Raw genomic sequence first — 12,498 nt, forward strand, 5'->3', positions numbered from 1 at the left:
TCGTGTTTCCAAGTTATCTTATTTTTTCATTTCAGTACCGTACCGTACCAGTAAAAACGAAAAAATTAACATCATTTGATTCATTTAAGAGGAATCTTGAGGTTTATTTAGCAGATATGTATTTATTATTTGTTTAATTGCTCTGTTTTTAGTGTGAAATAAATATGTAGTTGGATTAAGATATTTTAATGCATTTTTCTTTCAGCAAATCATAAGTATATAAAGTTACAACAACATTATTAATAACAACATCTTTGGAATTTTTTGTTATACATTGTACTTAGACAAAAACTTCAACAAAACTTACATAAAACAAATTTTATCAATGAATGAGTTTACTTAGAATACATTAGGGACAACTACTTTTTATTATCTTTTCACTGCTTGCTGAAGAACATCAAAACTGGTTTCTAATTAATACAAACTGTTCTTTGCCTTCAAAAGGGCTGCATTTTTGAAGATACGTTCACAATTGAAGGTAGTTCAATAACTGATTGGCAGCGTAAACCGAAGAGATTTTTTTTACATGAACATATGTCAAGTTGATCATATCAACTTTCTGAATCTATAAATCTGAATCATAAATTATACAATGTGGAAATTAGAAAAGTATTGAGACATTGTATTCAGCTATACGTTGAAACATACTGAACTTTTAACTATTTTTTTGTATCCTATTTTTTGTATATTCTTGAATAATGTAGCTTGTACTGGAGCTATATTTTTACTAAGTGAAGGATAATATTTATAATAACATTTTCCCAATAGGTTAAAATTGGCGGGTCTCTTCAATCTAACGCTTTTTCGTGGGATTAACCTCTACGAATTGCCATGTAGACGATTAGTAATTAAAAAACATTCGCTTATATCAGTCATGTGTTGTTAGATATATATTTAACTTTAGGACAGTTAATAATATGATGTTAGTTCTTATTTTCAATAAAAAGCATCTTACAAGCAGAAATACTTCTTATCAAAAGATGCATGGGAATGAACCTGGAAAAGAAACCGTAAGAAATAATGACATATCGATTCAATCAGATAGTGAGGCAATTATCCAAACACTAAGCGCGCATGTTATTAACTCAAAATTGGCATGGGAATACCGTAAAACTTAAATTAGGCAAAATTAATAGGCATAGTAATAGTATCAATCACACAGTAATCAAATGAAATAAAGGGGTCAATAAACTCGCCAAGAAAGGAGCATGAAAGCCTTAAATTAGCCTCAAGCCTTTCTATGGCTTAGGAAAAAGTTCCAGAATAAGAAGCCTTTCCGGGTTGTATCTCCAGTTTCCAGAAATAAGCTACATCACATCAGTTATTACCTCACAGGGCACTTAAGGAGGTACTTGATAAGATTAGGTCTAGCAGAAAGGAGATTTTGAGGAGAGGAGGATTAACCTTCTTGAACCATTCATAAATAAATGGTTATGATAATTTCAATCAATAACAGTGTGAAGCTCATTCCAATCCTGTTGGTTTTTGTAGGTAAATTGGACACGGCTTGGGTACTAAGATGGCTGGACGATACGGGCTTACCACAGCACAAAGAAAACTTCCTAATAAATAGAGTAGATGGTAGAGTTCTACATCGACTTACCATGGATGATTTAGCACTATTACATGTAACGTCAATGTTACATGTCGCCAGTATTAAAAGAGGTATTCAAGTATTACGTGAAAATAATTACGAACCTGGATGTCTACAAAGAAGATCTCTTCCTGACGATCCAGATCCGCCTACGATTAGACAAATTTCTTTGTGGACCACACATCGGTATGTTCATAAAATGCATTAAAATGTTTAAATCGAGGTGTATCTAACTATTGTTACTTTATTTGTCACTTTAGGTTTGAATGTATAACACATTTAATTTTATAGAGTAATGGAATGGTTAAGAGCAGTCGACTTGGCAGAATACGCACCAAATTTAAGGGGGGCAGGCGTTCATGGTGGTTTAATGGTATTGGAACCAAAATTTAATGCTGAATTGATGGCGTCACTTTTATCAATACCACCAGGAAAGACGTTACTTAGGCGACACCTTAATACGCATTTTATAGAACTGCTGGGTAAAGATATAATCCAAGAAAAAAGAGAAATAGAGTCAACGATGGGATACATACCTTTAACGCCTTCATTAAAATTAAAGGTACAAAACATCATCTTTAATTAAATAACCCCAATTTATTTATCCAAATATATTGGTATTCATAGATTAATAATTATATTTAATCATATGGATCTTACAGTTATTTTTCGGATTTACATTTTTCTCGTATCCAATATTAATAAAAAAAATGCATCGCAATTTTTAACAATTTCATGTTTGTTAGGTAACAAAAAAATCACAATTTTCGCTGAAGAGGAAAAAATCTAAAGGCGAAGCAGATTATGGAGACCTAGTGTGCCCTTTAAATCCAGACAAAACAGGTGAAATGACAAGCTCCACGGGTGTAAGTGACTAACTTTCTAACATTCCATAACATTTAATGAGGAGTATTGATACTAATATTATATAATGGCGTCCTTCATATTTAATGAAAAATTTGTCTCTTCAATACCAGTACCGTATTATTCCATCTAAGACACTTTTTTTAATGTCCGATAATGTGGCACCTTCAGTTGTAGACAGTTTTTATAAAGTTCGAGAGAGATTCGGCTCGATAGTAGGGAAAAGAAATTAACAAAAGATATTCTAGAAAATTATAATCATCCATTTAAAATTTTGACGTTTTCTCCTATTATGAATGCATTACTTTTATATCCAATTCTTCAGAATATTTTAGATCACTCCTGAATGTTCTAAAACTGCTTAATTATACAGACAAAGGATGAGAATCACTGCTACTTTTGAAAATGTTTGTTTTTGGAAATGTACACTGACAAAAATGACAGATTCTTATATTTTTTAACTACAGGGCGTCACCTTTGATCTATCAAATTAATTGCAGCTAAGTATTATTTAAATAACACTTTTTATTGTAAGATGAATACTCTTTATTATATGAATGTACAACCTTGCTTCCAAAAATTGTCCTATTATAATGTATGGTCAATATATTATGCTTTAACCACTTCGTAATATATTAAATTTCATGATTATCCCTTTTCAATACATTATATCGATACCGAATGTCTTATTTTATTATTATCAAAACTCATTGCAAATTTATTTATAATTTCTTTTTTATATTATATTATGTAACTGATCTAACTCTAGATAGATAGATAAAACATAAATATCAACGCCTTATATATGCTAGTGAGTTCGTTTTCATTTTGTTTTATATTAAGCTAAATTTGTAAATCGTAAATAACGTTATTCTTTTATAATAATAAGAAAGGATAATAAAATAAGAAAGTTTAGGGCGGAACAAATTAAAACACTTAACAGGTAGGTTTAAAGTTAGTAAATATATTTTTTTTCTATACCTATATTAAATGACTACTACAATTTTCGTAGTATTTAAAATATATATCGGATTTCATTTAAATTTACCTATTGTAAGGAAATTCGATTATTCAAATTAATTTTAAAATAATAAATTTTTAATAAAACATCAATTTTTTGAATGTATATTATTTGGCTGTGAGTGTATAAAAATTATAATTGATGTAAATCTTTTCTGTAAAGTCACTATGGGGATTGGTCGTTTTCAAAAAACATATCGCTGAACTGAATTTATCCATTGGTATGATTATATTTTATATTAATATTTTTCAGAAGGGTAAACAAGTTATGAGTGGTAAAAAAGTATCATGTTGACCATTTCTAAAAAGATTGATATAAATTCATGAATTATTTACTTCACAACCAGAAGCAATGGTTCCAATATAATTAATTAGCAATAGCGATGATTTAACTATTAAATAACTGGTGAAGGTTTGAATTTCCCCATTTTTATTTCATGCTGACATGGATATAGATCCCAGAGATTATGATAATTCACTGTTAATTCTAAATTAGAAACGTTTCTAGCAAAGGCCTAATAGGTTTGTTTAGTTTATGAGCACATAAAAATCTTTAGTACTTCAACACTAGATTTTTCAATCATCGACTGTATTAGTTAAAAATAATTGATAACAATAATTGTGTAAACTTTTCCTTTTTGTAATTAATAATTGCAATTAAGTTGAAAAATATTTATCTTTTTAAGGAAATGTAACAATATTTATGTATACTGGTGTTTATTAATATTATATCAAAATAGTTGATAGTACAAAGATTTTTTGCACGCTACAAATCTGTGTATAATACAAGATTAGTTAAACACAACGGTGTTGTGTATATTTTTAATATTTCAACAGTAATCTGTATAGAAAGTAGTATGATTTATTTCAATTATGGAAGACCTATGACTGTGGAAAGAAATTTCTATTATTTTCCATCTCAAAACGTACTTATAGAACATCATTGTTTCCTATATCTAATAATATTTTTTCATTTAGATTCGGAGTTGAAAAGATACCTTGACAGTTTGTAAATGGTTTGCGGAGGAAGAACAATTTCATGAAAAGTAGCTGGAAAACCATCAATTATTAAAGTGCATCTAAAAACATATATTATTGAAGTGTATATTGCTAAAAATTTCTAATTCACTTCCACTAAAATAATCCAAACAATTTTAAAATCTATAACTTGTTTTTTTAACACTGTGAAAGTTTTTCCAAATAAACTTTCCTTTATTTGACGGCGATAGTAATTGTCTAATGTAATTTCAAGTCAATAAAATCAAATATGTTAATCTTTGAATGAAATTGATTCAAATTGGAAATAAACCATAGAAACTGGAAAGCAATAAACTAAAAAAAGCTCATAAATGAATTGAAAATAAATTTACTTAGACTTCACATTTAAAACGACTACTATATTAGTTTCCGTTTGTTCAAATCAGAGATTTGTCAGTAGATCCGAATTCATTACTTATTTTGATATTATTAGATAGTAAATAAGATGAAGATGATAAGTGATAAAAGATCACTGTTGAAACATTAAACATATAACCAAGAGAACGAGCGTTCTTCTCAAACTACCAAGCCTGATATTGTGTGAACTATTATTTCTGTAGACTAGATAAAATATAGAATAGAATTTTGTATACTTAATTTTGTTTTAGAAAATTTAGATGATGTGAGGCATAGATGCATTTGTTTAAATTTTAACACATTCTGAAACGAATAACAAACATGCTGCAACATTTTTATATGGACTCGACAATAAATAGATCATAAAAAATAAATTTTTCGTTGCGTACAAAGTGAAAACATTAATTGGAAATGAGATCGAAACGAAACTCACTATAAGCAATTTATTAATGGTATTTTTAAAGACTTTTCAGCAACTATGATCGGGTTAAGCCCCGAAAAATTTGGTGAATCGTTCATAACTGCTTAATAACAATTATTAAACATAAATATTATCGAAGAGAATTAACTCACAAAAAGTTATAAAAATCAAAAGTTCTAGTAGGTCATGTTTTAAATTTGAAATTTCTATCGAAAATTGAACGCAATGATAGGAAACTGATCAAAATTTCGTCCTGGGCTGAGATCCACCATCAGCTGATACCTGATCATAGTTTCCGAAAAGCCCTAATTATTTAAAGATTTAAAGTTTTCTAGTAACTTATATCGTATAAAAATGTTGCAATATGATGCTTCCTAAAAAGTAGGCAACAATAGGATGTCACAATAAAAAGAAGAAGAAACATTAAGCGATAATATATTAAATACGAGTATGCTTAGATGAATATCTTTCAATTGTTTTTGATCGTGTTCTTATGGAATTTTGGAATTTTTTATCATTGTAAGTAATAGGATATCGAATAAACTACATACAAATGTGTTGCATTATCTATAATTATCTGTCGTGGTTATCTCTCAAAGTCATCAAATCATCGAAAAATGAAGATCTCTGAATATTTCTCTGGGAATTATAAAATAATGAGAATTTTAATGAAACAATTTTCAGTTATATAAAATCCGAATTTAACAAGCTTATTACTAACAAGAAGACACAATATTTATCTATATTCCTAGTTAATTTGTCATTGAAGATTTTTTAATGGTCTATCTATGTTTCTATTCACTTTCTAAGGTTTTGCTTGAGCTATTTTGTTCAACTATTTATTGGGACATCAGTATAGTAATAACATATCTCGTATTGCATTATTTGTTGTTACAAATATTTAATAAAAAAAAATTATAACATTTTTTTTTCAACAGATGATGAAGACGGCAAACGTAGAGGACGAGGTTGTCTATCGTCGCATTGAATACAAACCTGTCAGATCGTTACCAGCATCTGCAGGGAATTCCCCGATTCCACAAAGAATGTTCGATAATAACTAGATTTTAATTATGTAGAAATAGTATATTTCCATTTTACCAACTTTTTAAACATTGATATATTTTATAACTAATTTATAGCATAAAGTGAGACACTGTATGTACAACATATCACCAGAACTGCCGAAGATAATTTGGAAAAGTATCTAGATAAGTTACTTTTTCTTTAAAAAGTATTTAAATTTAGTTTGGAGTTTGACTATTTATCTCAAGCTACTTTGTATATTATGTATGTAAGTACTAAGTTTTTAAAATCAGATAATGCATTTCTTGTATTAATAATTTAAGAAAAAGAAGAAGAGTTTTTGAATCCCTGTAAACATCTAATACGATTAAAAAAATGAGAATATATAAAAATAATGAATTAATAAATTAATTTGTATAACCATTTTGTCATGTACCCTATTTTTGTTGTTAACTGCATTTACAATTTATTTAGTATAAATAGAATATAATAATCGTATTTTTCGAATCTAAAATACTATCAAAGATGCAATTTATTTCAAAAATTATGTGAGACACTTATTTCTTTTTATAAAAAAACTTGAAGAAATTTGGTTATTAGGATACTTTAAATTTACTAACGCAATCTAAAGTAGCTAAGTAACTTTTTGGCAGCTCTGTATATAGCACATGTTTATTTCATTTATTAAAGATGAAATTTGTGACATTGAATCATCTTACCGATTCTAATCAACTAATTTAACCAAATAATCACTAAAAAATTGAATATCATACATATATATTATTGGCTCGATGTTTGAACCACTTGTATTTTTGTATTCCTATATAAACTCGGTTAAGCCTTACAAAATATCATCCTATAATACCTCCTGTTTTTACCAAAGTCTTATCTTACCTTTTCACTAAAAACCGTTCATGACCAGCATTAGTTGAATTAGATACATATGACTAATACCAGGAGAAAGTCGTTTTTATTGCCTACTAACTTGATAATAGTAAAAATACAAACAAAATTTATATTTGTATTTTCACTTCTATACATTGGAAGATAGCCAAAAATCTAGATCCCAAATGATAAAATAAATGTACGGAATGTATCTAGAGGGATCTTAATCTATGTAGATAATAAAAACGAACTCTATACTTAAATATGCTTCAGTTAAGATAAGGGAGCACACCAAAACAAGGGAAACCTGCAAAGCAACGCATATAAAAAACTTGCAGCACAGTATGAGTTTCAAAAATTAAATTATATGTACTGTCTCTTAGGAAGAGACTATCAGAATAAAATTTCGCTGGTTATATAAACTCCAATTGATGTGGGGAATTTACAAACCACTTAAGTGATTTTTGGGTCAAAACAATTTGATATTCGACTTCAAACAAATAATATGTTGAAACTAGCACTGTAAAATTCATATAGGCAAATATCAAATTGAAGTATTAAGTTTTTTTGTTACTTTTTTATACGTACTAAATAAACATAATTAATTGCGTATTAAATAAATATAATCAAATTATTATAATACAACTTGCCGCTAATGTATCCATCAATACGCCCTATGAAACTCCAATGAAAAATTGATTTCACTACCATCACAAGGAATTATTAGTAATAATATATCAAAGTTTTAAATGCATTTTTACAAATTCCTAACAGTATTCGATAGTTATAAGAAAATTTTTAGTGAGTAACTGAATCGAAATTACTAAAGCTTGCATATTAATAATTTAAAACGTGTGTATTGTTTTTAATAACTGCATATTAGTATTTAACTGGCGCCGGTGCGGTTTTTGCCAATCAAGTTTTGAATGTTTTGAATAAAGCCGGTACTACACGATACGTTCAACGCTTGCGCCAAAATTCAACTTCAAACGTAGCTAAATATTTGACGAAGATTAGCTGGGGTACTACTTTGACGGGGTCAAAAAAACCGATTCTCCATAGCCAATGTTGGAAACAAAACATTGATCGAATGACATGCGCGCACTACGACCACACGATGTGTTCAATCGTACCAACGTTGGAAGCATTGGACGCACCATGTGGTACCGGTTTAATACAATTAGAAGATTTTGTGTAAAATAGTTTGAACACATTTATTGTTTACTGGTAGCTTACTACATCGGACCATGTTATCATTCTAAATGGAACTTCAGATTATCTTCATCGAAACTTAAACCATAGAAGTACTAAATTACTGAACCACTAAATATTACCTACAAAATTACGGATTAGAATTTCTATGTTGATGCAAGAACTATAATTTTTGGGATCTCAGCTTCTGATTCTGTGTCTTATAATTTCTTTTTTTAATATAATATAGTAGACTCTTTTTAATTAATTAACTAATCTTAGTTCGAATTCAATTAAGCTCAACAGTTACACAATCAGAAATTTACTACACTAAGCCATAAATATTTAGAATTGACGTCTTTAGCATGTCAAACTAGTTGTTTTTAATAAGAGTGTGTTGAGGGTATTCTGCAAATTTTTGGGAAAAAAATTACTTTGGGCATTCAAGAACTATTCAATTCTTATCTATCGAGTATTGATATAAATTAGTAGTTTCTATTAAATAATTGATTAAGATGTTTCTTTGTACTTAACTCTGGAAGTTTGCCTTAGAGTATTCACATATTTACAAATAAATTTTTTGGTTTTTGATTTCAAATATGTTTTTGCATGATTTGAAGGAGGCCTTCAATTCCGGAAAATTAACTATATAACACCATTTATTTCTAGACACATTCGTAAATGGAACCACTCGATTTATAACAATTTATACTTTTAATTTCGGAACCCGATCTAGGTAAATGATATGAAAGAAATACAGCTTTCATCATCTTATCAGAAAACAACTCACCACACGGCACGCACATATTACAAACTATGAGAGAAACCAACATATTCAACAGAAATTAACTTCATATTTAATATGTATAAGGTATATGAAGAAAAAATGGAGGGACAGTATTAAATTCAAGTCATTATCCATTATATAATAGGTGTAGATTGACTATTGCCACTGGAGCAAAATGGTAAAGGACAACACAGTTTATAATGGCTAAAGAATTTGATCCAAATATCCCGCTTTGATTTCCAAATATTAATATTTCGAAACAAAATAAATTATATATTAGATTTGAATAGTAAGTTTCTTACAAATTTATATAGAGTTTAGAAAAGACCACAACTGGCGATAACTTCTAGTACGGTCCGAGATAGTAAGCAGTTGAGTAGCATTTTAGTAGATTTTAGGTGAAAGGTGTGTAAGTTATTTATTATAAGAAACCAAAAAAAAACGAATGTGAAAGTATAATTGAAAAAAATATTTTAATGTGTTAAGAACATGTTTACAATATATTAGCAGGTGACTTTAACGGAAATATATGATGACTAAGTGCCAAAAAAATAAGAATTGCTTTTAACAATGTTCCAAAATTATTATAATCGCCTGTTTCAAGTTATTACTATTTTCGAATCACCTATCCTGTTAAATGTGCCCAATATCTATTCTTCATAACTAAATCTAAACCGGTATCATTTAGGTATCACATTTCAATGATAATATAATTAGTAAAATATGTTTGCAACAAAAAAATCAAATATATAAAGTCATAACTAAACTAATTAACAAAAACATATAAAATGTGTTTTACATCAAGATATATAAGTACAATTATTAGTAAACAAAGTTTTTGGTTCAGTAACTTTAATATCAAATTCTATAATGGTGACTTTTTTCTATCTAATTCCAAACAAAATAAACTTTGTTTATATTTAAATTACAAGAGGCGAATTCATCTCTTGTTACATCATTTCAAAATAAAAAAATGTATGTATCAACATAAAAAAATGTATGTATCAAATTATTTTGAAGGCTAATGATATAAAATACAAATTTTGGTTTGTTATGAGTATATTTAAAAAAACATATTAATTTACATACCTCAAACTGGTTCATTAAATATCAACACGAATCTTTTATACTAAACCTTGGCACTGACTTACTCCAACATCACAGTAATGTAACACATGTAATTATATTGGCACATAAAGAACGTTTCATTAATAATTGGAATAGATAATTATTGAATGAGGTAAAAATATGAAGATTGAATCTAAATTACTTAGATACAATGTGGCCTTACTTGATTTTGAAAACGCATTAATTCAAATCTCCTAGTTGTATTCTTGTCCTAATGTAAGTAACTGCTAATTTTTCCCAACATCTATTCCACAGTCCTTGTATATTTCAGACTATAATTAGAAACTTTTATTTATGATAATTTAATTTCCACAAATATTCAACAGTGGTAATATTACCACTTATTTATTAAACATCCTGTATTTAAGTAATCTTCATAAAAGATAAATGAAAATTGGAACATTGTCATATATATGCAACAATCTGTTTATATAACAATAAGACTGAAAGGACGGGGGCCAGCTGACCTGTAATGTGGTATTATGACAAAGCGAGAAGGATTCTAAAAAAATATAGTTATTGTAATTGTTAAAACTTTATCTACTTCTGATAAATAAACTAATAGTATATGATTATTTGCTAAATTATAAAAGATATCTGATTTAAAAAGTGTTATGTATAGCATTAAGCCATAATTACAGTAGAAATCTTATAATATTAGAATATCTCTAAGTATTAAATGCAATAAACATATACTATTTCAATTACACTGGTCTGCAAAAAAAATTAACCAAGCACCGGCACTATTATTGGTGATTCTTATATAAAATTACGTTCTGAATCACCATCACCCACCATTTTCGGGGGAGCCCCGCACTTCTCTTTTTACCATTTTTCGATAATAAAAACTTATGGACATCGATTTAATTTGAAGGGGTAAAAAGAACTATTCAATCTGGAAACAATTATAAGTAATAAAAATAAGTACCATTATTTTGGGCTTTCTCTCCAGTTATACCCTGAGGTATTATTTCGTCCCAAAAACCATCGGTACTCCGCCAACATGCTTGCATTCACTTGAAAATCTCTTTTCCATCTTAGCGATGTCTTGATAGAATCGTTCCCCGTGTTCATCAGTGATTGCTCCTAAATTTTTAGGGAAGAAGTCCAGGCGCTAATGAAGGAAGTGTACTTTCACAGACATGTTACATCTCATGGCCTTGTACGCTAACAGCAATTCCTTTTTTCATTTTGAATCTTGTAAAAGTTGTTGGGGACCCGTAAAAACTTCATTATTTAGTTTTCAAAAATTGAAATGCGTCACATGTCTTGTCCATTGCATTCACAAACTTTTTAACAAACCCAGTTTAATATGCAAAGGTGGCGAGTACATATTTTCCTTCGGGACCAAAGGACATTTTTGTTACCAGGAGTAAAATTTTCTCGCAGAGGCCAATTCCGTATGGTGTAATGTTTGTCTCGGGCTCGATTATCCTATTCACAAAGGAAGTATGATCGTGACTAGAGCAACAACTTTTAAGTCAGCGCAAGTGTCCATTTATAATCATGATAACTAATTTTATCAAGGATTCGGCTGATATTTTCGTACATCTTCTCCATATCAACAGAGTATTTAACTGGAATTGATGGTAAGTTATTCCCGTTTGCCAACTGGATAGCTTTTATGCGTGTTTTCGATGAATATATAAATTCTTTATTTGTCTCGGTCCCATGGGATCGTTAGCTTTCTGGTCCTATAAGAAGATATTTTTACGAGCTTTTCTAAGAGACTCCACTGACTAGACGTTGAAATATGTGAAAAATAAGTAGGGGATGTCCACCACAAATGGTGTCAGGGGCGATTTTCATGCAGACCAATGTGATTTAGACCTGCATCAAGGAATTTGATAAAAAATATACTTCATATATTGTGTAATATTAATGTTCATTTACTTTAACTTGCACTGAAACTTTGTATTGGTATGAGAAACGTAGGCAGCAAATTGTTAACTTACTTTTATTAAATAATAGAATAGAATTTTTACTGATTTTACAAACCACTCACAGGTGAAGACACATCATATGTGGTACTGTACATTAGTAAAAATACAAGTACCTATAAATAAACACCTAATATATATATATGGTGTGCTAATTATAATATTGTAAATAAAGACAATAAATACTAATACTTGAAAAATTTTGTTTTATTTATAAATGGTACCTATAAACCTATAAAAAAATCTG

The 12,498-nt window shown here is 28.8% G+C and overlaps 1 protein-coding gene across 7 annotated transcripts in view; it reads left to right on the forward strand.

Annotated features, from left to right (window-relative positions):
* The window catches only part of LOC130897122 (liprin-beta-1), a 37,757-nt gene extending 25,306 nt beyond the window's left edge, over positions 1 to 12,451 (forward strand). For 4 of the 7 annotated variants that reach the window (XM_057805742.1, XM_057805741.1, XM_057805744.1 and 1 more), the window contains 4 exons: positions 1,492 to 1,780; positions 1,886 to 2,156; positions 2,341 to 2,460; positions 6,233 to 12,451. In XM_057805742.1, coding sequence (XP_057661725.1) covers positions 1,492 to 1,780; positions 1,886 to 2,156; positions 2,341 to 2,460; positions 6,233 to 6,358 — 806 coding nt within the window. In that variant the 3' untranslated portion in view covers positions 6,359 to 12,451. Of the gene's footprint in view, positions 1 to 1,491; positions 1,781 to 1,885; positions 2,157 to 2,340; positions 2,461 to 2,793; positions 3,093 to 6,232 lie in introns of those variants that run through there. The other 3 variants (XM_057805746.1, XM_057805747.1, XM_057805745.1) reach the window with 2 other exon arrangements.
* Positions 12,452 to 12,498: the final 47 nt, after the last annotated feature.

This window comes from Diorhabda carinulata, chromosome 8 (assembly GCF_026250575.1).
Source record: "Diorhabda carinulata isolate Delta chromosome 8, icDioCari1.1, whole genome shotgun sequence".
Lineage (NCBI taxonomy): Eukaryota > Metazoa > Arthropoda > Insecta > Coleoptera > Chrysomelidae > Diorhabda > Diorhabda carinulata.